The sequence below is a fragment of the Lichenostomus cassidix genome, unplaced genomic scaffold (assembly GCF_008360975.1).
Source record: "Lichenostomus cassidix isolate B80296 unplaced genomic scaffold, HeHo_3.0 HiC_scaffold_852, whole genome shotgun sequence".
NCBI lineage: Eukaryota > Metazoa > Chordata > Aves > Passeriformes > Meliphagidae > Lichenostomus > Lichenostomus cassidix.
In genome coordinates this window covers 698,770-726,204 of record NW_028148026.1, presented here as the reverse complement: position 1 = coordinate 726,204, position 27,435 = coordinate 698,770, and the positions used below count along the sequence as shown (strand labels likewise).

The 27,435-nt window shown below is 58.6% G+C and overlaps 3 protein-coding genes across 4 annotated transcripts in view; 1 reads left to right on the top strand and 2 right to left on the bottom strand.

Annotated features, from left to right (window-relative positions):
* The first annotated feature begins 411 nt into the window (after window positions 1-411).
* The window catches only part of LOC146420340 (Fc receptor-like protein 4), a 44,508-nt gene continuing 17,484 nt past the window's right edge, over window positions 412-27,435 (top strand). Inside the window, exons 1-6 of the mRNA XM_085048404.1 lie at window positions 412-1,173; window positions 1,256-1,339; window positions 1,739-1,760; window positions 1,849-1,928; window positions 2,011-2,261; window positions 2,400-2,725. Of these exons, the coding sequence (XP_084904530.1) occupies window positions 765-1,173; window positions 1,256-1,339; window positions 1,739-1,760; window positions 1,849-1,928; window positions 2,011-2,105 (690 nt within the window). The 5' untranslated portion in view covers window positions 412-764 and the 3' untranslated portion in view covers window positions 2,106-2,261; window positions 2,400-2,725. The remainder of the gene's footprint in view (window positions 1,174-1,255; window positions 1,340-1,738; window positions 1,761-1,848; window positions 1,929-2,010; window positions 2,262-2,399; window positions 2,726-27,435) is intronic.
* Window positions 16,007-23,941, bottom strand: LOC146420342 (Fc receptor-like A). 2 transcript variants are annotated; one of them, XM_085048398.1, is made up of 10 exons: window positions 20,110-20,140; window positions 19,480-19,500; window positions 19,209-19,391; window positions 18,650-18,913; window positions 18,265-18,549; window positions 17,305-17,361; window positions 16,790-16,876; window positions 16,453-16,474; window positions 16,284-16,363; window positions 16,007-16,198 (listed from the first exon to the last, which is right to left on the bottom strand). In XM_085048398.1, exons 1-10 carry the CDS (start codon window positions 20,138-20,140, stop codon window positions 16,089-16,091), a joined length of 1,140 nt encoding a protein of 379 aa, XP_084904524.1. In that variant the 3' UTR covers window positions 16,007-16,088. The 2 variants fall into 2 exon arrangements, 1 of the variants encoding a protein (XP_084904524.1); XR_014849189.1 differs by lacking the exons at window positions 16,790-16,876; window positions 17,305-17,361; window positions 18,265-18,549; ... (2 more) ...; window positions 19,480-19,500; window positions 20,110-20,140 and adding an exon at window positions 23,924-23,941 and having other exon boundaries at window positions 16,022-16,363.
* Window positions 22,507-27,221, bottom strand: LOC146420341 (high affinity immunoglobulin gamma Fc receptor I-like). Its single transcript, XM_085048363.1, has 10 exons — window positions 27,121-27,221; window positions 26,483-26,503; window positions 26,164-26,394; window positions 25,653-25,916; window positions 24,746-24,801; window positions 24,532-24,670; window positions 23,924-24,010; window positions 23,574-23,595; window positions 23,430-23,485; window positions 22,507-22,736 (listed from the first exon to the last, which is right to left on the bottom strand). Exons 1-10 carry the CDS (start codon window positions 27,167-27,169, stop codon window positions 22,507-22,509), a joined length of 1,155 nt encoding a protein of 384 aa, XP_084904489.1. The 5' UTR covers window positions 27,170-27,221.

Here is a 27,435-nt window from a genome sequence, read left to right as displayed (position 1 = left end):
CAGAGGTGTCCCTGTCTGCACAACCCCCCAATGGACAGGTGGCACTGGGTGACAGCCTGGTGCTGAACTGCACAGTGGCCGCAGGGACAGGACCCCTGTCCTTCTCCTGGCACCGGGAGGGCTCGGGGACACTGCTGGGCACTGGACCCCATCTGGAGCTGAACAAGGTTGGGGACAATGACAGCCGCCACTACCAGTGCCGGGCCAGCAATGGGGACAGCATGGCTGAGAGTCCCACACTGAATGTCACCATCCTGGGTGAGTGGGACCCTCGAGCTCGGGTGATCCCACCCATGGGATTCCCCATCCCACCTCATCTCCCCCACACCATCCCCAAACCACCCCAGGTCAGAATCCCCACCACTGGGCATCACAGTCTCAGGTTACTGAGACCATCTGGGTACAGATATCTCCACCCAGGACATCCCACCCATGGCTCCCTCATCCCACCTGTCACATCCCACACCCCACATCAAGTCACAGTCACCCTATTGAGCGTCACCCTCCTGAGTGAGTGGGACACTGAGGATTAGGGTGACACCCCCCATGATCTGCTTTGACCAATCGATCACATCCCACCCATACTAATCCACACCCCCTACAGGGTGACGGCCACCATCACCCTCAGACATGGTCCTGGGTGAGAGGGTCCCTCGGGCTTGTGGTCACTCCCATTCACAGTATCCCTCACCACACCCTCATCCCACCCATTGCATGCCCTCACCTTACACCAGGTGTGACCCCCACCACTGTCGGTCACAGTCATGGGTGAAGGGGACCCTCTGTGTCAAGGTGCCACCATGCAGAGACTCCCTCATCCCCCCACACCAGGTTCCAGCCCCTCCCCCACCCTCAGCCCCGTCTCTGTCCCTGCAGTGCCCGTGGCCAATGCCACCATCACCCCTGGCTCCCCGGCACTCCAGGTGCACACAGGTGACCCCGTGACCCTGTGCTGCTCGGTGCAGGTGGGCTCAGCACCTGTCACCTTCACCTGGCTGCGCGACAACCGGGAGGTGGCCCAGGGTCCCCTCCTGGAGCCTGGGGACATCGATGTGGGACATTCTGGCACCTACCAGTGTGTGGCCACCAACCAGCTGGATGAACACTGCGTGTTCCAGGCGCTCAGCCCAGAGCTGGCCCTGGAGGTGACACCGCAGGGACACTGGGGCACAGGTCAGATCATATGTGGTCACCAGGGCTGCACGATGCCGAGAGTGACACGTGATGCTGATGTATCCCCTTCTGTCCCCAGCAGTGGCTGCAGGGGTCAGTGGGTCCCTCGTGTTCCTGCTCCTGCTCCTGGGTGTAGCTGTGGCCTGGCACCGGTGGAACAGCATGGGTGGGTGACAATGGGGGCAATGGGGGCCTGGGGATGTGGGCAGCCCTCTAGAATGTGGGGGTGATGGGGCAGCAATCACAGTGCTTGACTTGGGCAGTGCTAAACCCCCTGTGACATTTGCCTAAGGTTGTCAAGGATTTGGGGCAGTGCTGGAGGATCCAGCAGGGATGCTGGGGATTCTTTCAGGGATCCTGGGGGACTTTGCAGAGTCCCCTCCCATCAGGCTTGGGGTTCTAGATGCTCAGAGGGTCCAGAGCACCGCGGTGTTTCAGGGGTTCCTGGACACTTCAGAAATACTCACGGATCCTGGGGGAACTGAGGGTCCAGTGGGGTTCAGGATTCCTGTGCAGGGTCATGGCCCTGGGACCCCACCGTCACCTCCACCTCTTTCCTTTGCAGCTGCCAGGAAGCACCAGGACAGGTGAGTGGGAGGCTCCAGCCATGACTCCCCTTTTATCCCAACCCCCAACACCTCCCATCCCCTCCCACACACCCCCTTATCCCAGCAGGGTCCCCCCGGAGCCCCCAGCGACCCCAGAGGAGGGGGAGGTGCTGTACACCCACGTTGTGTTCACCAAGAGGATGGCAGGTGAGTACAGGGTGGCACACACAGGGACACGTCACCCAGGGTGTCACCCCCACCCCCATCCCACAGCCAGTGTCTCTTGCAGCATCCCCCCGTGCCACCACACCCCAGGATCCCCAGGTGACCTACACAGAGCTGCCAGGACCTCATGGGCGACTGCAGGAACCAAGTGAAATCTAAGGGAATGTGGCCTGGGCCAATTAGAGATGTTGGTTACACCTCAGTGATAACATATTTGAGAAGAAAATCAAAACAACATGCATATATAGTTCATTCTAGCCAGAGAAGAAGGAGGAGGTGAGAACATGTGAGGGAAAACAACATGGAGACACCAAGGTCAGTGGAGAAGGTGGAGAGGAGGTGCTCCTGGTGCCAGAGCCAAATTTCCTCTTCTGGCCATGGTGAGACCATGGTGAAGCAGGTTGCCCCCCTGCAGCCCATGGGGTCCATGGGGATGCAGAGATTCACTTGCAGCCCATGGGAAGGTGACCCACACTGGAATGGGTGGATGCCTGGAGGAGGCTGTGATCCACTGGGAGACCCCATAGAGAGAGAGGCCTTGCTCCTGAGATGGAATAGCCTGGCCTCGGAGGTCTGCACCCTGTGGATGAGGGAGCCACACTGCAGCAGTTTTGGGAGGTCTGTCTGTCTGTGGAAGGAGCTCACATTGCAGCAGTGTGTGTGCTGCTGCTTGAGAGATTTGGACCCATGCTGGAGAGGTTCATGGAGAGCTGTCTCCCATGGGAGGAACCTCACAGCAATGCAGGGGAAGAACTCCTCTCCCTAAGCAGCAGAAGAAGGTTCTGGTGATTAACTGACCCAAACCCCCATACCCTGTTCCCCCTGTGCTATCAGTGGGAAGGCTGGGGGCAGGAACGGTGTCTTAAGGGCTTATTTTACTTCTCATTATCCTCCTCTGACTCTGTTAGTAATAAATTTCACTTTACAGCAGCTTAAGTTCAGCCTGTTTTGTCCTTGGAGTGTTTTCTCCCAGTTCCTTAGCTCATCAACCCTTGTGTTTGTCCTGGTCGAGGCCGAGTTTCCAATGGGGTCCTGTTGTAGTGTCATTTGGACCCTGTTGTTCTTCCACCCTCAGCAGCCCCACAGCAGAAGGGTCCTGGGAGAGGCCAGGCCAGGGATTGAGCTGTGGAACTGCCTCTGTCTCCATGGCAGCTCTGCGAAAGCCCAACATTCCCTTTGGGCTCCCTGAGATCCCCATTCAGGTGCCTGCAGCCCCTCGTTCCTCTCCTTCCTCCCTGCACTCGCTGGTGCCAGGCCTCCAAGGATGTCTGTTTTCCATAGGAAAGTGTCTTAGTTTAAAAGACAAATGTCTGACAAGGAGGGCAGGAATCTTCTTGGAACAGAAAGAAGAGTCTTCTCTCCAAATTATTTTAACTTCAAAATCACAGGGCTTCCAGGAAAAAATGTAGAAAAAGGAGTAACAGTTCTTTACTAGAAAATATATAGAATGGAACAAAACAAACAACACAATAACAGAAGTTTCCAACCTACTCAGTGCTATTTTTTCCCCTTTCTTGTGGTTATGACCACAGCTAGCAAAGGGCGCTAGTGGCTCCAGCAGGGCAGAAACTGCAGGGACTCACTTGCAGTGGGCAGGGTCTGATGTGAGCTCAGAAATTCCCTGGGTGGTAACAACTAACCAGCAAGAGAGGGAAAGAAGGGGGTGCTCCACCCGCAAAACAACACGGCTCTGTCCAGTCTCAGCACTGGACGTTGCCCAAGTCTGAGTCAGCAGGGGCAGCCAGGATCCTCTGGCCAGCAGCGGGCACAGGCAGGGCGGGCAGGCAGAGCTCGATGGCAGTGCTGAGCTCTGGCACAGAAAGCCCAGGGTGAGACCGCACGGCTCCCGGCAGCACCGCGGACACAGATCCTGCTGATGTGACCCCAAGTGGGAATGGCCAAATCAGCCCCTTGGGAGTGGCCGTGGGAATCCTTGGCACAGATTCTGTCAGGAGAGGGGATTTCAGGGACCCCAAAGGACATTGGTGGGCATTGGCAGAGCTGCTGTGGAGACAGAGGAAATTCAACTGCCACAGATTGATCCTGCCTGCCCTGGAAAATGGTGAGGCTCCAGAAAACCCACAGTGCATTGATGACTTCAAAATGAGGGGGAACATGGCAGAGGAGGGTGTCTGGGGGTGATTTTTTAATGAGTCTCTACTCCTGATCATCTGATTTATGCCCAGAAATGCGTCCTGTAGCTTTAGGTGGGGAGGAGCAGGAGCCGGAGGAACTCTAGCTTGGGCTTGGTCCAAACCCTCACTCCCTTGTGCTCAGCTTTGCAGAGCAGACAGGTGCTACATTGCTGCTTTTAGCTAGCTTGGGTTGTGTTAGCTTAGACAAGAAGATTTTCACTGTCCCGCAGTAGCAATTCTTCAGTGGCTCCTGTTGTTTCTTCTGGAACTGTTCGCCTTGCTTTTGGTTTGAAGATCAGATCATCCCTGGGGAGATGGTCAGCAGGACCTGTGGGGAGCTGCCAGAGCAACTCTGCCCAGCCCTGGACCTCGAGAGAAGCTGAGCCACTGAAAGAAAGGACTCTAAAATTCACCAACCTTGTCTGCAGCATGAAGGAGACTAATGTCAGAGGTTCATCAGGTTCCCATCTGTTTTTTCTCTTCCCCAAGCTGCTGTGTGGACTCTTATTCCCTTCCCTGAGACAAAATTATCTGCCTTTTTTTTTCCTAGCATGTGGCCGGTGAAGGTTTTTTTCCCTTCCCCTGACATTTTGGGTTTGTTTTTGCTGCTGTGGGTGTGGGGGGTGTGTGTGGAGGGTGACATTCTGATGGTTAAATATCTAACAGTTACTTATTTCCCTCCTGTGCCACGCGGGCACCTTGTTTGTCAAATAAACAGACTTTTTTCACTTTCACCTACTAAAACTTCATTTCATATCAGTGGGAAGGGATTGCTGAAACCCTTTTTTCAGAGGAAATGTTCATTCCCAAGCATTCTCTCCCAAACTTTTCTCTAAACTGAGAGACAGGGTTTTGAGATGGGGAAGAAGAGAATGCAGAGCCTCCTGAAGGCTGCTTTGGCCATCAAAGCAATGGAGGTCCAGAGCCCTGTAAGGTTCCTCCTGGTGGAGGAAACGTGCTGGCGTTTGTCCCTTTCCAGGGGTGTTGGAGTTTGGGGAAGGGCTTAGAATTTTTCTCCATCACTGTTACTAAGCAACAAATAATTGATTGTTTAGAGCCATCAAGTCTTTTGTAAAAGACAAAAGGTGTGCTTGGGCAGGGCAGGGTAAGGGAAGAGCCGGCCCTTGGAACGCTCTCTTGTGGTTCGGACGCTGGGAGGAGAGGCTGCTCTTTGCTTTTCAGCTGCGACCAGAGGAAATCCAACTGTGCCCTGTTTTTCCTCTTCTCCTGGCTGGGTGAGCTTTGATTCAACCTTTTTCCCACTGGGAAGTGCATGTTTCCCCAGGCTGCGTTTCCTCGCAGCAGCTGCCGGGAGAGTGCGGCTGCCTCTGCCGCCTGCCCCCCGCCCTCTGCCGCACGAGACCGCGGTGTCTGCTGTGACTGCAGAAATCCTTGCTACCTCACTAGCTAGCTGGGAGAGAGCCAGCTCCTACCCCTGCCGCCCTGCTTTTTGCCGCTCCAAGCTGCTTTGCCTTCCTGCACTCTTCTCAGCCTGCCCGCCATTACCAGCTGTCTGAGGCTGACCTGACCCTGTGCCACAGCACCACCTGCAGCCGCTCGGGAGTCATCGCACCTGCCCTGCCCAGCCGGGAGCTCAACAGCTCCCCTGCTGCTTGCAACTGTGATTACACCACACAGGAAAAGGCTCAGCAGCTCACAAGTCATCTGCTATTGGTTTCTGATTCTAGTTGTGGTTGCTATTATTGTTATTGCTTGTTTTTAGATACTAGTAAAGAACTGATATTCCTTTTTTCCCATACCTTTGCCTGAAAGCCCTTGATTTTTCAAAATTAAATAATTCGGAGGGAGGGGAAAAATCACATTCTCTGTCCTAAGGGAGGGTTCAACCTCTCTTGGCAGACACCTGTCTTTCAAACCAACACAAGGGGCTTTCCCTGGAAATTGCTCCTTTTCTGACCCTTCAGATTCTGAATCTTGTTGCTGTTGCCGTTGGTTTTCTTCTGTCATTGCTGTTTGCAGGAAATTGTTCTTCTCTCAGCCCTTTGGGATCTTTGCCTTTTGTGCCTCCACTGGGAGGGAAGGGGCAGCAGCCCCTCTGCTGGGGACAATGAAATAGAAAGCCTTATAAATATGATTACCTGGCAAAAGATGCTGAGGATATGGAGACTGAAATGAAGACAAGCTTTGAGTTACCAACCCCAGCTAGTGAACAACTTGAAAACAATGGTACGGCCGACTGAAGGTAATCCCCCTTCTTGATGAAACCATACCCTCTGCTTGCAGACAGGTCCAAGGGTCAGAGCAGACCCTGCCTGCTTGGCAGAGGGTCCAAAAAGCAGGTTTTAGGGTTTAAAATATAACACCGTATGGTAATGCAATGATTCTTAAAGGTTTTATGTAAATGTTGTAGGATTTGTAGCTTGTTCTAGATAGGTTAATGAGAATTAGAATATTCAACACAGAAGATGACTTATTGTATTGCAAACGGCAGCTTGCTCTCTTGTTATTCATCTCTTCCTGCTCTCTCCCTCTCTCTCGCTCTCTCTTGCTTCTCTGACATGCTTTGCGCTGCCTGGCAGCCCCTAGCAGCTCCCCTACACTCACACTCTTTCACAATAAATTCCATGCTCTAAGACCTGACTTCAGAGATCTCTCGTCTCTGTCCCAACCATCCAAAACCAACAAACAGAGCCTCAAATCCTACAGGATTTAATCATACACCCCTGGTTTTTAGTGGCAACACAAAAGTGGAGAATCCCATTGCCAAAACCCGAGAGAGCTGAACAAAGAAACACCATTTCTGCCAGTTTAACCAAAAAGCTGCATTTTTGTCCCAAGAGCAGGGAGACAGGTCCTGTGCTCCCTTGGAATTGGGAAGGGGGATGGGAAGCCACCTGGTGTACTGGGAGCACTGGGAAGGGGGAACGCAGAGTCACTGGGAGCATGGGGGCACTGGGAGGGGGAATGGGGATCCCCTGGAGGTACTGGGAGCACTGTGGGGCGAAAATGGGGAAGTCACTGAGGTTACTCAGAGCACTCGGATGGGGATTAGGGCTCCTCTTCAGATACTGGAAAGGGGATGGGGGAGCCCCTTGTGCTACTGGGAGGGGGAATGGAGAGCACTGGGTGCTCTGTGCAGCCTCCCATGACTCGTGGCCACCTCACAGAAAGGATGGGCAACCCCAGAAGCCATGGAGGAGGAACCCCAGTGTCCCCAGTGCCCCCCACTTCCCAGAGTGTCAAAACTTTGCGTGTAGAATTTCATAGATGTCACTGGGTTCCCACGGTTGCCCATTCGGCCCCAGCAGCCCCACATAGGTTGCCTCAGGTTTCTCCACTGGGGGGTTTCGGGCTCCAGGGGGGCCCTGTGGGGATAAGGGAGTGTGTGGGAGGGGATGAGAAGTCCTGGGGGTTTGGGTGAGAGGGGGGTCGTGACTGGAGCCCCCCACTCACCTGTCCTGGTGCTTCCTGGTGGCTGCAAAGGAAAACAGAAGGTGACTGTGGGGTCCCAGGAGCCCCCAGCCATCCTTGCGGATCCTGAACCCTCACCAGAGCCTCAATTCTCCCGAGGACCCCTGAGTATCCCTGATGTCGCCTGGAAACCCTGAACTATCCTAGTGTCCCTAACTCACTGAGCCCCAAAACCCCAAGTTCAGCCGGTAGGAGGAACCTCCAAACTCTCCCAGGATCCCTGAAAGAACCCCCAGCATCCCTGCATGAACCTCAACACCTCCCCAGACTGCCCAGGGCCCAGAGTTGAGGTCACAGGAGGCTCAGCCCCTCCCAAATCAGAGACTGTGGGTGCAGCCCTGTCACCTCCCTTCTCTGGGGGATTTCCCACCACTCCCGGGGCCCCAATCACCCATTGTCACTCACCTGTGTGGTGCCAGCAGTGACAGCCGTTGATGACACCCGCGAGAAGAACCAGGAACAACAAGGACCCAACAAATCCTGCGGCCACTGCAGGAAACAAAGGGACACACACTGGGGTCACCTGTCACCACAGGTGTCCTGAAACCCTGGTGACTTAAGGACTTCCCTCCTGTGCTCTGTTCCCTCTGTGACACTGCCAGGGACACAGCATGGTTGAACCCAGGTCGTCCATGACCTGGACATCACAGGCCCCCACAGGGACCCCATATGATCTGACCTGTGCCCCAGTGTCCCCGCGGTGTCATCTCCAGCACCAGCTCTGGGCTGAGCGCCTGGAACACACGGTGCTCATCCAGCTGGTTGGTGGCCATGCACTGGTAGGTGCCAGAATGTCCCACATCGATGTCCCCAAGCTCCAGGAGGGGACCCTGGGCCACCTCCTGCCCATCATGCAGCCAGGTGAAGTTGACAGGTGCTGAGCCCACCTGCACCGAGCAGTGCAGGGTCACGGGGTCACCTGTGTGCACCTGGAGTGCCGGGGGGCCGGGGTGATGGTGGCATTGGCCATGGGCACTGCGGGGACAGAGACGGGGCTGAGGCTGGGGGAGGGGCTGGAACACTGTGTGAGAGAGGGGCAGAGGGGGGAATGAGGGTGGGATGGGTAGGATGAGGGACTCTATGCATGGTGGCACCTGGAGAGAGAGGGTGCCCTTCACCCATGACTGACATACGGTGGTGTTTGCTGACAAGCGTTCTCTGGTGGGGATGCTGTGGTGGGAGCATCCAGAGCCAGAGCCACAGATACCTAGGACTGTGACCTGCAGTGGCAGGGGCTGTGACCTGAGGTGGGATGGGGGATGCCATGGGTGGGTCATCCCCAGCCCGAGGGTCCCACTCACCTTGGACGGTGACATTCAGTGTGGGGCTCTCGGCCACACTGTCCCTGTCGCTGGCCCGGCACCAGTAGTGGCCGCTGTCCTTGTCCCCAACATGGCTCAGCTCCAGGTGGGGGCCAGTGCCCAGCAGTGTCCCTGAGCTCTCTTGGTGCCAGGAGAAGGAGAGGGGACCTGTCCCCATTGCCACCACACAGCTCAGCACCAGGCGGTCACCCAGTACCACCTGTCCCCCGGGGTGTTGTGCCAACAGGGACACTCCCGAGAGTGAGACCTCTGCAGGGGGACATGGATAGGATGGGGGACCCATGAGGTGTGTGGGACTCAGGGAGTGGCAAAAGGGGAGTACAAAGGGGATAGAGGAGATCCCATTGAGCAAGAAAGGGATCCAGGGAGGGGTGGGGTTGATGCAGGCAGGGATGAGAGACAAGAGATGGGACAGAGAAGACCCAGGGAGGGATGTGGGGAGCCCAGAGAGGGGTGGGGAGAGCCCAGGGAGGGGCTGGGGGATGTGGCCCAGGTAGGGAAGGGAGAGCAGAAGATGAAGCTGGGAAATGGAAAGGGAGACCAAGGAGGAGCAGAGGGACCTGGAGAGGGACCTGGGTAGAGATGGAGGGACCTGGGCTGGGAGGGACATGGGAAGGTGTGGATGACCCAGGGAGGGGTGAAGGGAGGGATGAGAGATGCACACAGTGGTGAGGGAACCCTGGGAAGATGTTGGGGTTTCCCACCCCTATTCCCACACTCACTGTGCACTGTCACTGTCACTGTCACCAGTGCCGACTTCTCCCAGCTCTGTGATGGCCCCAAGCTCACCCAGCCCCCGCAGCGGTAGCGGCCACTGTGGTGCAGCTGCAGGGGGGACAGTGACAGCTCGGTCCCATTGAGGCGTCCCCCCAGATCCTCCTCTTCACGGTAAAATCGCACCCCAGTGACGGTGTTGTCCCGCCAGCCCCGGCAGCGCAGTGTCACCGTGTCCCCCTCCAGCAGCACCTGCGCTGGCACCTGCAGCACCAGACGTTCTGTGGGACAGGGGGACTTGTCACATCTGGGGACTCTGTGGGAGGCACCAGGGTCCCCCATTGCCAGGATGACAGTCTCATTGTACTGGGATGCTCTGGGATGTCCCCGTGTTCAGGGGATTGGCTCTCGTCACATGAGGGGTGTGACACAGAGCTCACCCAGAGCCCTTGGGGACACCGCCAGGGAACCCATCGCCCCCTCACCATTTAAGATGCGCACAGGGGGACTGAGCCCGGTGCCAGGTCTCTCACACGTGTAGGTGCCACTCTCAGTGACAAGGAAGTGATCGGGTCCTTTCTTCCACCAGTGCTCCCTGTTCTTGTACCAAGTGGTGGCACCAGATGTCCCCAAGCCCTGGCAGGACAGTGTCACATTGTCCCACAGCACCGCTGGCATCCAGGGGGGCTCCACGAGGAGCTGGGTGGTTTGGGCACCTGTGGGTGACAGGGGACACCAGCCTGCCAGGGCCATCGTGGGGCTGGGGACAGCAGGGTGGGGACATGGCATTCTCCTGAGGACTCACCAGCGAGGCTGAGGGTCTGGGCTGGAAGGAAGAAGGGAGAGGGTCTGGGTGGATGTGGCACTGCGGTGACAGCAGAACCCAGGGCATGGGGTGTGGGGGTTGTCCCCAAACTGTCCTCAGTGGGACATCAGTTCTTGTGAGAAAGTGCTAACAGATGATCCTGAACAGATCTGGAGAGGCTGGGGAACATGTCTGTGTCACAGCTGCCCATGCACCAGATCCATGCGGCGTGGACATCTCAGGGACAGGGACACTGCAACCACCCTGGGCTAGGGGCATGGGGACACTGTGGACTTGGGGACACCACAGATATCCCATGCTGTCACAAGTCACCCCCACCAGCCCCATGGCTTATCCACAATGTGTTTGTCTCCTTATCCCTGTCCTCTTATCCCTATCCCCCTGTCCCTGTCATGACAGCTTTCCCACCCCCATTGAGCCTGTCATTATATCCTTGTCCTCAGATCTCAGTCCCCTCATTCCTGTCCTCCCATTTCTGTCCCCACAGACACCCCACCACCGTCCACCCCCACAGACTGGCTCTGGTGGCACTGGGGACCTCAGGGGACCACACAGCCCCCTGTGCCCCCTCCCCACTGCTCTCTGCCTCACCAGGGCTCATCCCTGGGGCATCAGGCCTGTGCCCATGGCACTCACCCCACAGGAGCAGTGCCACCTTCCCGGCCATCCCGGTGTCGCTGGCCATCCAGGCTGACTGTCACACGCTGCTGGGGCCACCTGTCCCCTGGGTGGTGGCTCTTTGGCCAAAGAGGAAGGAAGCGAGGTCACATCACCCACATGTAGGTGGCCCTTGGTGGGGGCAGGGTGGGGACAGGCTGGCGACACAGAGGGACATGGAGGGACTGGGGGGCTCTGGGGATGTGGGGAGCTAAGGATGGATTTCCATAGGAACGGGGAGGGGCAGAAATGGGATCCTTGGGGAATGGGGCTTCTCAGGAAGGGGAGACAAAGGGGATGGTATCTTGGTGAATGGGGTCCCCAAGGGTGAAGGGGAAATGGGATTGGGGTCCCAGGCGTGCTTGGACCCCAGGGATTTGGGCTGATGTGATGTGGGCCCTGCTATGGGGAGTCCTGGGGGACTGTGGAGCCCATGGGATGGGATAAAGGGGAGGGCAATGCTGGGCAATGGAGGTTCTGGGAAATGGGCATACTGGGATGGGGGTCACCAGGAGGGGGACCTAGAGAATGAGGTCCCATAGTTGGGTTCCCAGGGGATTGGGGGTCCCAGGGATGGGCAGTGGCTGGGTGGGCATGTAGGTCACAGCTCCTGCACTGGGTGCCTCAGATTTCAGGGTGACCCAGACAAAAGCACAGACCCTGATGATGTTCATGGTCTGTGGGGAACACCAGGGGGCTCCCATGGTGCTCTGGGTCTGTGCTTCCCCCACTGGGACTTTTCCCTCTCTTTATTTTTTTTTTTTCCTTTTTTGCTCAACTTTGTAAACATGTCCCCTCCCAGTTCATGGCTCCGGGATCCTAGGGAGCACCTGAGCAGGTAACAGGTTGGGGGAAGCCCGGGGAGGAAGGACGGCAGTGAGGGGGCTGCAGGGAGGTTTGGAGGGCTGTGGGGGATGGGGGTGTCCGGCTGTGTCCCCAACACTTTCACTTTCTCTTTCCTTCAGCAGACAGAAGAGGCTATTTACATTGAGAGTCAGACGGGGGGGTGGGGTCAGTCCTGGGGGGCACATCCAGGGGGATCCTGTCCAGGGAGATCCCTGTTCTGGGTGTCAGGAAAATTAATCCAAAACCACCAGAGGTTTATGTCCAAAAAGGAGGCAGAGGAGTCCTGTAACTTTATTCTAATAAAGGGAGATGTCATGGGCATTTCCCATGGGGTCTCTCAAACTGCTAGAGGACGCAGCCTCTTTTTATCCTAATTTCCTGGCCGCATTTCCCTCTCTCTTTCCCCATTGGCTGAGGTACTTGAGTGCTACAGACTTCCTGATACACCTAATGCAAACCCCCTTCTAATGTACATCCCCCTTTCTTCTTTTTCTCATGTCTCTGTTCTTGTCGTTTATTAACACAGTCTTGGGCAAGTCAGTCAGTGGAATTCCTATGGAAATCTTTCCCACTGTTTCTTCCATTTCTCAGTATCGGTCTGACCAGCTGTTTGTTTGTAAAGATATTCCCTTATTCCTTTCATGGGGGTGACATGACCTGGGGGAATCCAGTCCAGGGGGTGACACATCCTGGACAGGAGGATCCTGTCCTGGGGGAAGGCAGTTCTGGAAGTGTCCCTGCACATTCCTGGGGGGGTGGCTGTCCCAGGGGTGGCACAGCCTGGGGACTCCTGTCCATCCAAGTGTGGTTCCAGCCATGGCACAGCCCCACTGCACACGGATGGGCATTGGCCAGCCCTGCTCTGGCCAGCCTCAGGGGCAGCCAGCACCTGAGGCTCCCACCTGCCCCCTTGGCCCCCTTTGATTCTCACAGCTTTAGAGCTGCTCAAAGGTGAGAATTGTGTGGGGGAAAAAGGCCTGGCTGTGGTTTGCTCAGCCCTGCAAGAAGCACAGAAACCAACTGGAGCTCAAGCAGTGGCTCTGCAAGGGCCTTTGATGGTTTTCAGAGCAGGGCTGGGTGGAAACCAACCGTGCAGGGGCAGCTGTGAGGGAACCAGTCCGGAAATGCAGCAATTGATCATTTTGTCCCTCTTGCCAAGGGACTGAGAAAGCCCCAGAACTCCTGCAAAGACAACAACAATCTGCTCAACAGCCTGACCTGGACACTCCTCCTTCCTGTCTTGCCATGGGCTGACAGTGGCCGGATGCTCTGCACCCACCAAAGCTGCTCTCTCACTGCCCTGCACAGTCAGACGGGGAGAGAAAATTGAACGAAAGTTTCCTGGGTTGAGATAAGGACCAGGATGAAAGTGGTGGTTTTGCTTAGCCCAGAATATCAGCAAGGTATCTTTAACATCTAAGAGAAATTTAAACTCCTCAAACACTGTTGTGGTAGGCCTGAAGAAGTGTCTGAGGGGTGGGGAGTGGCACAAAGATGGCTCCTGTAGGTGCTGAGTGAAAGTTCTGGAAATTTTTCACCAAGTCCAGTAGAGCTAATCTCTGATGTCTCTGAAAGTGATGGACATGCTGCTGGCCAAGTTTGGGCCAATTAGAGGTGCTAGTTATGCCTCTGTGAAAACATATTTAAGAAAAAATCAAAACAAAGTAGTCATGCACTTCTTTTTAGCTAGAGGAGGAGGAGGAGGTAAAAATATGTGAAGGGAGAACAACATGGAGACACCAAGGTCAGTGGAGAAGGTGGGGGAGAAGGTGCTCCAGGTGCCAGAGCTGAAAACCCTCTGCTGGCTGTGGTGAAGACCATGGGGGGAGCAGGAGGTCACCCTGCAGCCCATGGAGTCCACAGGGGTGCAGAAATCCACCCACAGCCCACGCCAGAGGAGCAGGTGGATGCCTGGAAGAAGCTGTGATCCAGTGGGAGTCTCATATAGAGAGTTAAAGCTGCAAAGGCCTTGCAAGGGAGAGAATGCCCTTGCTCCTGGCATAGAAGCAGCTTGGCCTTGGCTCAGGAGAGTCTGCACCTTATGGACAAGAGAACTTCTGTTGCAGCAGAATTTGGGCAGGATGTTGTTTGTGAGATTGGACCCATGCCAAAGAAGTTCCCAGAGGACTGTCTCTTTTGGGGGAGGGTCCCCGTGGCTAAGTAGAGGACCCCTCTCCCTGATGGACTGACCAGAGAAAAAACCCCTTACCCTGCCCCCTGCCTGAGCTGTTAGTTGGAAAGAGGGAGTGGGGTGAGTGGAGAAACTGTCTTAAGAGGGAGAGGGGTGAGCCAAGAAACTGTCTTGAGAGAGAGAGAGAGAGAAAAGCAGAGAAAGAGTATTTGTAGTAGAAGAACTGTAGTGATGAATAGTTTCACGGTCTAAGAAAATTCCCCATACCCTGCCCCCTACCCAATCCGTTGGTTGGAAGGAGAGAGGGGGGTGAGTAGAAAAATGGCATTTAAGAGGGAGGGGAGTGAGGGAAATGCTTATTTTTACCTCTCATTTATCCTCCGACTCTGTTAGGTAATTAAACCACTTTGCAACTTTAGGTTTGGAGCCTGTTTGCCCTTTCTCTGTGAGTCCCCTCACCAGTGTCCTATCTCAGCTCATGAATTTGGTGTGTGTTTAACATCTGCAGCAGGAGAGAGCGGGGGTGCCTGGCATTTAGTCAGGGTCAAACCCTGACACCAGGCCATGCAAACCCAATGCAAGGGATAAGGTGGATGCAGTCAGGTGGCAGAGCCCAAAGCCCTCCAGCTGCCTCTGGCTACAGCTGAGCCACAGAAATGGCCAGTGCTGCACTCTGCCCTGACTCGGGGAGGGTGGGAAATGCTCTGTGGGGTGGCTGCAATGATGGGAAGAGGCCAGTTGGCAGCACAGAGGGAAATCCATCAGGGTTGCTGAAGTGTGGCCAGCCAGGGCTGCACAGGCAGAGGAGGTGGCTGTCAGAGTCCCTCCTGGGGACGAACACAGGACCGAGAGTCGGGAACTGAAAAACAGAGCAACAGTGGACAGGGGGTGGGGCTGTCAAGATTAAAGTCTCAGGGGGAGCTGGACTGGCCATATGAGGGTGAAGTATTTCTGGCTCCAGGGCTCAGTGACACCTTGGCACAGCAAGGAAGAGATGCAACATCCTGATGGGCTGGTGAGCGAGGGGGGATTTCCCCATGGACACCATCTCCCAGGTCCTCCAGAAAGGGAAATGTGCTGTGATCACACAGGGCACAGGCAGGTCAAGCCCCTGTGGGATGGAGGATGAGGGATGAAATCCCAGTCTGGGCAGGCCTGGCAGATTGACTGGATCACACTCCCCAAAGCTGGGGGCTCCTGGGGAGAGAAGCAAGCCCTGGATGGCTGGAAAGGCTCCCTGTGCCCCTGGGAACATTGTGCTGGGCCTGGGAAAGGAAGTCTTATGGCAACACAGCCCTGCAGAAAGAATTGAATCCAACACTGGAACTCATTCTCCAAAGAACCTCACAGACACTGGGGACAAAGAACCTGGCCCTGCAGGGATGGATCCCATTCCCTGAGGTGCCCCAGCCTCGGGGAAAAATCCCACACTGGAATGGGCTGTTAAAGGGCATGCAGAGAGCAAGGGGTGCTGGGAGCTTCAGCCCTTGGGACACACCTGCAGCAAAGGCCCCCTGGTCCCTCAGCTCCAGAGGAGCTCCCAGTCGAGCTGGCCCTGCCCAATCTGACCCTGACCAGAGCAAAGCAGGGGATCAAGCAGGGTTTGGAGACAGGGGAGAAGAGAATCCAGAACCTCCTGAAGGCTGCTTTGGCCATCAAAGCAATGAAGGTCCAGGACCCTGCCAGGTTCCTCCTGGCAGGCGAATCATGCTGGGGGCAGCGTCTGGGGTTTGTTCCTTGTCGGGGATTTCCCTGGAAATCATTCTTTTTCTGACCCTTCTGATTCTGAATCTTGTTGCTGTTGCTGTTGGTTTTCTTCTGTCATTGCTGTTTGCAGGAAATTGTTCTTCTCTCAGCCCTTTGGGATCTTTGCCTTTTGTGCCTCCACTGAGAGGGTGAGGGGCAGCAGCCCCTGGTTTTTAGTGGCAGCCCGAAATTGGAGAATCCCATTGCTAAAGCCTGAGAGAGCTGAACAAAGAAACACCACTTCTGCCAGTTTAATCTACAGCTGCATTTTGGGCCTAACAGCAGAGCACTGGGTCCTCCAGTTTCTGCCAGTGCTCTCCAGTCCCTCCAGTGTCACTTCATGTTCTCGTAGATGTCACTTGGTTCCCGCGGTCGCCCATGGGTTCCTGGCAGCTCTGCGTAGGTCACCTGGGTTTCCTGGGGGACAGTGGCACAGGGGGGCCCTGCGAGAGACACTGGCTGTGGGATCTGGGTGAGGGGTGACACCAGTGGGTGACATGTCCCTGTGTGTGCCACTCTGATACTCACCCCCCTTTCGCTTGGTGCTCATGACATGGGTGTACAGCACCTCCCCCTCCTCCGGGGGGGCTGGGGGCTCCGGGGGGACCCTGAGGGGATAAAGGGGATGTGTGGGAGGGGATGGGAGGTGATAGGGGTTGGGGTAAAAGGTTCACAGTGGCTGGAGCCTCCCACTCACCTGTCCTGGTGCTTCCTGGCAGCTGGAAAGGAAACAGAGGAGGTTACTGTGGGGTACCCAGGGCCCCTGATCATACACAGAAATCCTGAACCTCCAGTGGACCCTCAATTCCCCCCAGAACCCCTGAAAAACCCCTGAGCCCACAAAACCCCAAACCCAGCAGGGGGAATTCTCCAAAGCCTCCCAGGATCTCTGAAAGAACCTCCAACATCCGTACATGAGGCTCCAACACCTCATCAAACCTCACAGAACCCCAAAACAAGGTCACTTGGGGCTCAGCTCCTGCCATCTTAAGTGGGACTTCCCACAGCTCACTGGGATCCCCATTGTCACCCACCCAGGCGGTGCCACCGGTGCCAGGCCATGATGACACCCACAAGCAGGACCAGGAACAACAGGGAACAACTGAGAACTGTGGCCACTGCTGGGGACAGAGAGGGACACATCAGGATCACCCATCACCCCAGGGATGCTGCAATGCCAGTGACATCAGGAGTTCCCCTCCTGTGCTCAGTTCCCTCTGTGTCACTGCCAGGGACCGAGCGGGGACAAAGCAGGGTCACCAAAGACCCAGGGGTCTCAGACCCCTACAGGGACCCTGTATGACCCCACCTGTGCCCCAGTGTCCCTGCGGTGTCACCTCCAGGGCCAGCTCTGGGCTGAGCGCCCGGAACACACGGTGGTCATCCAGCTGGTTGGTGGCCACACACTGGTAGATGCCAGAATGTCCCACATCGATGTCCCCAAGCTCCAGGAGGGGACCCTGGGCCACCTCCCGGCCGTCGTGCAGCCAGGTGAAGTTGACAGGTGCTGAGCCCACCTGCACTGAGCAGCGCAGGGTCACGGGGTCACCTGCATGCACCTGGAGTGCCGGGGGGCCAGGGGTGATGGTGGCATTGGCCACGGGCACTGCGGGGACAGAGACGGGGCTGAGGGTGGGGGAGGGGCTGGAACACGGTGTGGGTTGACAGGGATGGTAGGGTGACAATAGCATGGGTGGAGTCACCCCCAGCCCGAGGGTCCCACTCACCCAGAACAGTGACATTCAGTGTGGGACTCTCAGCCACGCTTTTCCCATCACTGGCCCGGCACTGGTAGTGGCCGCTGTCATTGTCCCCAACGTTGTGCAGCTCCAGGTGGGGGCCAGTGCCCAGAGGTGTGGCCAAGCCTTCCCGGTGCCAGGAGAAGGACAGGGGACCTGTCCCCGTGGCCACCGTGCAGCTCAGCATCAGGCTGTCACCCAGTACCACCTGTCCCCCGGGGGGCTGCACTGACAGGGACACCTCCAAGAGTGAGACCCCTGTGGGGGGAGATGGGTGGGTTGGGGGTCCTGGGTAGGGGTGGAGGACACAGGGAACAGTGAGGGACCAAGCGAGGTAGGGAAGGTCAGAGAGGAGTGGGGGTACCACAGTGATAAAGAAGGGAGCTGAGAGATTGTTGAGCAGTTTGGAAAGGAGAGGAAGGGAACCCAGGGAGGGATGGAGGATTCATGGAGGGGAGACCTGGAGATGGATGTGGGGGACACCAGTGAAAGATGTGGAGAACCAGATGGGGATGGTGGGATGTGGTGACCATGGAGTAATCTCAGAGAGAAGTGGGAGGACCCAGGGAGGGATGTAGGCACCTGGGACAATGATGGGAGGACATTGGGTGACACCTGGGAAAGGGTGAAGGGACCAGGGCAGTGATAGAGAGAGCCCAGTGAGGAATAGGGGGATTTGGGAAGGGTGTCTGTTAGGAATGGGGGTACTCAGACAGGGCTGGGGTACCCGGGGAGGCTGTGGGGGTTGCCGTGCCCATCCCCGCACTCACTGCGCACCGTGACGCGGAGCCGGGCGCTGCTCTTCCGCACGGCCCCCCCCTCGGAGCGCACCTCGCAGCTGTAACTGCCCGAGTGGGAGACCCCCACGGCGGGCAGCAGGAGCTGAGGGGACCCCTGCGGGCCCCCCAGCAACTGCCCGTCCTGGTAGAAGAGGTACAGGAGGGGGGCTCGGGGCCGCAGGGTGCTGGGGGTGCTGAGGCAGCTGAGATTCAGGGGGGATCCCTCGGTGGGCTCAGGGGGACCCTCCAGCTTCAGCACCGGCACTGAGAAGAGCTCTGGGAAGGAGACACAAGAGGGTGTTTTGTGTCTCCAAGTCTGCTGGGAAGTGGCTGTGGGGGTGTTGGGGTATCAGGGTCCCAGCTGTGGGGTGCTCACCATGCACTGTCACTGTCACTGGCGCTGACTTCTCGAACGCTGACTGTTTGGAGCCCACCTTGGCCTTGCAGTGGTAGCGGCCGCTGTGTTGCAGGTTCAGGGAGGACAGGGACAGCTTGGTCCCACCATGGGACCCCCACAATTCCTTCTTCTCACGGTAAAATCGCACCTCAGAGACCAGGTTGTGCTGCCAGCCTCGGCAGCGCAGTGTCACCGTTTCCCCCTCCAGCAGTGTCCCTGCTGACACCTGCAGCACCAGCCGGTCTGTGGGACAGCAGAGTCCCCATGGCACTGAGGGGTTCTGAGCTGCAGTGTGCCCAGGGACCCAGGGGACACCAGGGGAAATCCCATGGCACCTGGATGCACCAGGGCTGTCCCATCACAATGAGATGCACTGGGATGAACTGGGATGCACTGGAATGTCACCATGAGCAGAAGACAGGCTTTCATCACATGAGGAGTGTGTGACCACCCACGGAGTGCAGCCCACCCAGACCCCATCCCCACTCACCATCTAAGATGCTCACAGGATTGCTGACCCCAGTGCCAGGTCTCTCACACTTGTAGCTGCCACTCTGGGTGACAAGGAAACGGTCAGTTTTCTTCTGCTCCCAGTTCCGCCCATTCTTGTACCAGGTGATGGCACCAGGAGTCCCCGAGCCCTGGCAGGTCAGTGTCACTCGGTCCCATAGCACTGCTGGCGTCCAGGGAGGATCCACGAGGAGCTGGGGGGTCTGGGCACCTGTGGGTGACAGGGGACACCAGCCTGCCAGGGCCACTGTGGGGCTGGGGACAGCAGGGCAGGGACATGGCATCCCCTGAGGACTCACCAGTGAGGCTGAGGGTCTGGGCTGGAAGGGAGAAGGGAGAGGATCTGGGTGGGGGAGGCACTGTGGGGACAGCAGCCCCTGGGGGATGGCTGTGGAGGCTGTCCCCAAACTGTCCCTGTTCAAACACCCATGGGGCATAGACATCTCAGGGACAGACAGAGACATCACAGCCACCCTGGGTTGAGGCAGGACATGGGGACACTCTGGACACTCTGGGCATGGCGACTCTATAGACATCCCATGCTGGCAGAGATCACCCTCATCAGCCCCACAGCATCTCCTCCACAATGCCCATCTGTATGGTGCTTGTCCCCCTGTCCCCCTGTCCCCCTGTCCCCCTGTCCCCCTGTCCCCCTGTCCCCCTGTCCCTGAGCCCACAGCTGACGCTGTACCAAGGTGCCTATTGCCATATACTTGTCCCCCTATCCCTATTCCCCATTTCTGTCCCCCCATTCCTATCCCCCTGTTCCTGTCCCCACAGCCACCCCATGATCCCCGTCACACCATGCAGTGGTACTGCTTGCATTGGGGAACTCAGAGGACCCCACAGCCCCCTGTGCCCCCTCCCCACCGCTCTCTGTCTCACCAGGACCCATCCCTGTGCATCAGGCCTGTGCCCAGGGTACTCACCCCACAGGAGCAGTGCCACCTTCCTGGCCATCCCGCTGTCCCCAGCCATCCAGGCTGGCTGTCACATGCTGCTGTCCCCTGGGTGGTGACTCTTCGGATGAAGGGGAAGGAAGCGATTTCACATTTCGTCCCCACGTGTAGGTGGCCCTTGATGGGGGCAGGGTGGTGACAGGCTGGGGGCAGGCTGGGAACCTGGTGGGACCTGGGGGAAAATAAGGGCCCAGGATTGCAGGGATCAGGAGATGTGGTGAGCCTGGGTTTGTGTCCAGGGGAAACTGGGGGCAGGAATTGGGTCCTGGGAAGGTCCCAGGATTTCCTGGGAGGGGAGTTCCTGGGAATGGAGATCCAGAGGAATGGGAGTCCTGAGGAGGGGGAGTCACAGGGGATGGGCTGCCTGGGAATGGGGGTCCAAATGTGTAGGGGTCCCTGGGGAAAGCAGGCTCCAGGGAACTCAGGTCATGGGATGGAGGTCCCAGGGATGGGGTGGTGGGGGAATGGAGGTCCCCGTGGGAATGGATCAAAGGAAGGTCCTGGGATATGGAGACCCTGAGCAGTGGGAGCCCTGGAATGGTGGTCCCAGGGATGGAGGGACCAAGGGAATGGGGATCCCATGGTTGTGTTCCCAGGGCAATGGAGGTTCCAGGGCAGTGGCTGGGTGAGCACACGGGTCACAGCTCCTTCACTGGCTGCCTCAGATTTTGTGGTGACACAGAGTCCAGCACAGCCCCCCCAGGGTGCTCATAGATTGAGGGGACACCACAGGGCAGTCCCAGGGGGCTTTGGTTCTTTGCCCCACTCTTTCAGGGTCTTTTTCCTCTATTTCTATATTTTCTTTATTTTCCTCACTTTCACACACACACTGCCCCCTGCATTTCCTGACTCCCCAGTCCTGGGGAGCACCTGAGCTGGTAACAGGTGGAAAATGGGGGTGCAGGGGCTGCAGGGAAGGGTGGGAGGGCTGTGGGGGATGGAGGTGTCCTGCTGTGCCTCCAACACTTTCACTTTCTCTTTCCTGCAGCAGAAGGAAGTGGCTGTTTGTGCTGAGAATCAGACGGGGGGGCAGGTTCTGTCCAGGGGGACACATCCAGGGGGGTTCTGTCCGGGGCGATCCCTATTCTGGGGCCGATATGTCCAGGGAGGGTCCTGTCCCAGAGGTGACACATCCCGGTTGGGAGGGTCCTCTCCTGGGGGTTGGCGGTTCTGGAGGGAACCTGGACACATTCTAGATGGGATCGAAAACTGCAGCTTTTCCCCCTGGAAATGCCTGATTTGGCCCCAAATTGCTGCCACAGGGATCAGACTTCCCAAATCTGGGGGGCCTGAAGCTGTTGGGGGCTGCCCTATTCCTCTCCTGCTCTCCATCATCCTCTCCATGGGTTTCTGTCCTGAGAGCTAAGATGCTTTGGGTTAATTCATTTTGTGAGAAAACCGGACTTCTCCATTCTTGCTTATCCCCTGGAGGATCTGAGCTGGGAAGAGCAGCTTGGGAATGCAGCCCCAGGCAGGAAGGAGCTCCCAAACTCCTCCTCCTTGCAGCCAGTGCCCATCCAAGTGTGGGGCTCAGCCATGGCACAGCCCCACTGCACACGGATGGGCATTGGCCAGCCCTGCTCTGGCCAGCCCCAGGGGCAGCCAGCACCTGAGGCTCCCACCTGCCCCCTTGGCCCCCTTTGATTCTCACAGCTTTAGAGCTGCTCAAAGGTGAGAATTGTGTGGGGGAAAAAGGCCTGGCTGTGGTTTGCTCAGCCCTGCAAGAAGCACAGAAACCAATTGGAGCTCAAGCAGTGGCTCTGCGAGGGCCTTTGATGGTTTTCAGAGCAGGGCTGGGTGGAAACCAACCGTGCAGGGGCAGCTGTGAGGGAACCAGTCTGGAAATGCAGCAAATGATCATTTTGTCCCTCTGGCCAAGGGACTGAGAGAGCTCCAGAACTCCTGCAAAGACAACAACGATCTGCTCAACAACCTGACCTGGATCCTCCTCCTTCCTGGATCAAACCTGCAGCCCTTTGGAACCTCCCAGAAAGAATGTTTGGCTTCTGGCTGCAGCCACCAGATGAGAGGGAAAAGTGTGGAAATACCGAGCAGTGGCTCTGCCCCGCGGCCGTGCTGGGGCTGGGGGTGACCCCGGCTGGATGGCGACAGTGGCTCCGGACACGCTGTCCCAGCCGCTCCGGACACATGGCCACCGTCGCTGCCGCAGCCCGGGACAGTCGCGCCACTCGCAGCGCCATGGCAGCGCCACCTGCCCCGGTGACCGAGCCCAGCACTCCGCTCCCGCAGGCCCGGCGGCTCCTGCCGGGCTCCCTGCTCTCCCCCAGCCTCCCGCTCCCTCCCTCCCGGCGCCCCCCGCCCGCCCCAGGGCTGAGCCCGGCCGAGGCTCCGCAGCAGCTGCGGGGCTCAGAGCCGCTCGGGGAGCGCCGGCTGCGGGGCTTTGGGCACCGGGGGGCACCGGGCAGGGCTGCGGCGGGGCTGGGCTGGGCTCGGGGGACACCTCAGGCTGTCCCCGGCTCCGTCCCGGGGCTCTCGGGGCTCCAGCTCGGCCCGAGGGTCTCGGGAGCTGCGGGATCGATGCTGACGGGTATGTAGCTGCACCGCCGCAGGTCCCCCAGGCCCTGGCCGGGTGTCACCTAGAGGGGACAAACAGTGAGCTGCAGCTCCTTCCCCTCTGCGGGAACAGCTGCGAGGGAACCCAATTGATCCCAATCGATTCCGCCTGGAAATGCCCCAATCGATCATTATGTCACCCTCCCCAAGGGACTGAGAGAGCCCCAGAAATCCTGCAAATCCCACAAGGATCTGCTCAACAACCTGACCTGGACCCTCCTCCTTCCTGAGCTGAACAGAGCTGAACACACAAACCTCATTTCTTCCGGTTTAATCAAAGAGCTGCGTTTTGGGTCCGATAAAAGGGAAAATGGGTTCGGTGTCCCCCTGGCACTGGCAGGGGAAATGGGGAACCCTGGGAACACTGGGAGCACTGGAACGGGGAGCTCTGGCCGCTCCCACATGGCACCCTATATGGGACCCCCAACCTTGGCCACCCCCCGGGCAGGGTTGGCACCCACGGGAGGTGGCAGGGCGGACACATGCGAGGTGTGGCCATAGGCAGTGCCCTCCAGTTCCTCCCAGTCCCCCCAGTGTCACGGCACGTTCGCATAGATGTCACTGTGTTCCCACAGTTGTCCGTGGAGTTCTGGCAGCTCTGCGTTGGTCACCTGGGGGTCCTTTGGGGGGGTGGTTTTGGGGTCCCCTGCAAGAGACACTTACTGTGAGGACCCGTGTGGGGGTGACATGTCCCTGTTCTTCCCCCCCATACTCACCCTTTCCCCGCTTGTTGCGCACAATGTTGGAGTAGAGCACCTCCTTCTGGGGGGCCCTGCGGGATAAGGGGGTGTGGGAGGGGTCGGGGATTGCAGGCTGGGGGTACAAGGGAGGTCAGCACTGGAGCCCCCCACCCCTCTCACCTGTACTGCTGATTCCTGGCAGCTGCAAAGGAAAGGGCGAGGTGGTGACTGTGGGGTCTCTGGGGCCACTGAAACCCCAAGGGAGCCCCAAGGCCCCCCGGAATTCCTGACCACCTGAGCTCACAGAACCCGCAAGCCCGGCAGGGAGAGGCAACCTCCAAACTGCCCCTCAATCCCCAAAATCCCTGCACGACGCACCAGCACGTCCCCAGACTGCCCAGGATGCCAGCAAAGGTCACTGGGGACTCAGCTACACCCAACTCCGGAGCTGTCAGTGCTGCCACATCTCCGCCCTGCTCTGGGTGGCTTTCCCCTACTCCCTGGGACCACTGTCCTCCACTGTCACCCACCTATGCAGTGCCACCGGTAACAGCCCCCGATGACAGACAGGAGTAGGACCAGGAACAGGAGGGACCCACCGGCCCATGCAGCCACTGCTGGGGACAGAAAGGGATACACTGAGGTCACGCGGAACCCCGGGGGTCCTGAATCCCCCGGTGACCACGAGTGACCCCACCTGTGCCCCAGTGTCCCTGCAGTGTCACCTCCAGGACCAGCTCTGGGCTGAGCGCCCGGAACACACGGTGCTCATCCAGCTGGTTGGTGGCCACGCACTGGTAGGTGCCAGAATGTCCCACATCGATGTCCCCAAGCTCCAGGAGGGGACCCTGGGCCACCTCCTGCCCATCGTGCAGCCAGGTGAAGGTGACAGGTGCTGAGCCCACCTGCACCGAGCAGCGCAGGGTCACGGGGTCACCTGCGTGCACCTGGAGTGCCGGGGGGCCAGGGGTGATGGTGGCATTGGCCACGGGCACTGCGGGGACAGAGACGGGGCTGAGGGTGGGGGAGGGGCTGGACTACGGTATGGGTTGAGAGGGACGGGGGGGGAAATTGGTGGGTTGGGAGGGAAGGGGGATGCCGTGGGTGGAGTCACCCTGAGCCCGAGGGTCCCGCTCACCAAGGACAGTGACATTCAGTGTAGGGCTCTCGGCCACGCTCTCCCCGTTGCTGGCCCGGCACTGGTAGTGACCGCTGTCATTCTCGCCAACGCTGCGCAGCTCCAGGCGGGGGCCAGTGCCCAGCGGTGCCCCCAAGCCCTCCCGGTGCCAGGAGAAGGACAGGGGACCTGTCCCTGCAGCCACTGCACAGCTCAGCAGCAGGCTGTCACCCACTGCCACCTGTCCTCCGGGGGGTTGTGCCGACAGGGAAACCCTCGAGAGTGAGTCCCCTGCAGGATGGGGACACCAGGGGACAGTGAATGACCTGGGGAAGAGGCATCAGAGGGAGGACCCCAGTGAAGAAGAAGGGGACCCAGAGATGGGGGGAGACTTGGAAAGTGGTACAAGGGAGCCCAGGCAGGGATGGGGGGATTCAGGGAGGAGTGTGGGGACCCAGAGAGCGATGGAAGGACCAGGGAACCATGGGGGAACTTCAGAGAGGTGTAGGTGGACTCAGGACAGGGGTCCGGTGAGGGGTGGGGGGAGTCGGTACAGTGATGGGGGAACCTCGGGAGGAATTCGGGATGCGGTGAGGGAGAGGTGGGTGGACTCTGGGGGCAATCAGGGTGCGCGGTGCAGTGATGGGGGAGCCGGGAAAGGATGGGGCGACCCGGGCAGGGTGTCAGGGATGGCTGAGGCTGCACCGGCAGAGCTGGGGTACCCGGGGAGATGTCGGGGTTGCCGTGCCCATCCCCGCACTCACTGCGCACCGTGACGCGGAGCCGGGCGCTGCTCTTCCGCACGGCCCCCCCCTCGGAGCGCACCTCGCAGCTGTAACTGCCCGAGTGGGAGACCCCCACGGCGGGCAGCAGGAGCTGCGGGGACCCCTGCGGGCCCCCCAGCAACTGCCCGTCCCGGTAGAAGAGGTGCAGGAGGGGGGCTCGGGGCCGCAGGGGGCTGGGGGTGCTGAGGCAGCTGAGATTCAGGGCGGACCCCTCGGTGGGCTCGGGGGGACCCTCCAGCTCCAGCACTGGCACTGAGAAGAGCTCTGGGAGGAAGATGGGCAGTGGGGATGGCGACCCAGAATACCTGGGTCAGGGGCTGTGAGGGTGTCTGGATATCGGGGTTTTGGGGTGCTCACCATGTACTGTCACTGGCACTGGCACTGACCTCGCCCACGGCGAGAGCTCGGAGTCCACCCAGCCCCCGCAGCAGTATTGGCCACTGTGGTTCAGCTGCAGGGGGGACAGAGACAGCTCGGTCCCATCGAGGGGCCTCCCCACCTCCTTGTCCCCAAGGTAGAAGCGCAGCCCAGTGACCGATTTGTCCCGCCAGCTCCGGCAGCGCAGTGTCACCGTGTCCCCCTCCAGCAGCGCCCATGCTGGCACCTGCAGCACCAGCCGCTCTGGGGGACAGGGGGGTCCTGTCACACAGGGCAGTTCCAGATGGCACTAAGACACACCCCACTCGGTCACACACAGGGGTCCCCAATTCCAACAGGAGGTCCCCTTGCACTGGGATGCTCTGGGATGTCCCCGTGTGCAGGGGACAGGCTCTGGTCACACCAACGGTGTTGACCCAGAATGCAGAGCTCACCTAGAGCCCTCGGGGTTCCCGCGGGTGCCAGGCTGGGGACACAAACACCCCCTCACCATTTACGACGGTCACGGGGGGGCTGATCCCGGTGTCAGGTCTGTCACACTTGTAGGTGCCAATCTCCGTGACAGTGAAATGGTTGGGTCCCTCCAGGCCCCAGCGCCGCCCACCCTTGTACCAGGTGGTGACATTGGGTGTCCCCGAGCCCTGACAGGTCAGTGTCACTCGGTCCCACAGCACCGCCGGTGTCCAGGGAGGCTGCACAAGAAGCTCTGTCGTCTGGGCACCTGCGGGTGACAGGGGACACCAGCCTGCCAGGGCCACCGTAGGGCTGGGGACAGCGGGACAGGGACATGGCATCCCCTGAGGACTCACCAGTGAGGCTGAGGGTTTGGGCTGGAAGAGAGAAGGGATAGGGTTGGGTGGGTTGACCCCACGGGGACCATGGTACCAGGAGTGAGTGCTGTCCCCAAATAGTCCTTGTGGGGACACCAGTGTGGCACAGACCTCTCAAGAACTGGGACACCTCAGGCACCCTGGGCTGATGCAGGACATGGGGACACTGTGGACATCCCAGGCATGGGGACTCTATGACCACCCCGTGCAGGCATAAGTCATCTCCACCAGCTCCACAGCCCCTATCGCCATGGCCACATCCCATGGCCCTGTGCCCATGATCTCATTCCAATGGCTCCTGTCCCTATGGCCACATCTGCATAGAGCTTGTCCCGTTGTCCCTGTCCCTGCATCGCAGTTCCCCCATGCACGTCCCCACAGCTGTCCCAGTCCCATGGTGCCTCTCCCCACATCCCTGTTCTCTGTTCCTGTCCCCCCATTCCTGTCCCTACCACCCCCTCACGACCATGGTCACACCAGTGTCCACCCTCATGGTCTGGCTCTGCTGGCACTGGGGACCTCAGGGGATCCCACAGCCTCCCTGTGCCCCCTCCCCACTGCTCTCTGCCTCACCAGGGTCATCCCTGGGGCGCCAGACCTGTGCCCGGGGCACTCACCCCACAGGAGCAGTGCCACCTTCCTGGCGATCCCCGTGTCCCCGGCCATCCAGGCTGGCTGTCACATGCTGCTGAGACCTTCTGTCCCCCGGGTAGTGAGAAGCAAACAATCTCACGTTTCGTTCCCACATGTTGGTCGCCCTTGATGGGGGCAGGGTGGGGACAGGATGGGGGCAGGGTGGGGACATGGTGCGGACATGCTGAGGACATGGTGGGGACAAGGTCTGCCCAGAAATTGGAGCCTGAGGGGGTGTTGGGAGCCAAGGATGGGTGTCCAGGGAAATGGGGTTCAGTGGGAAGGAAGGAATCACATGG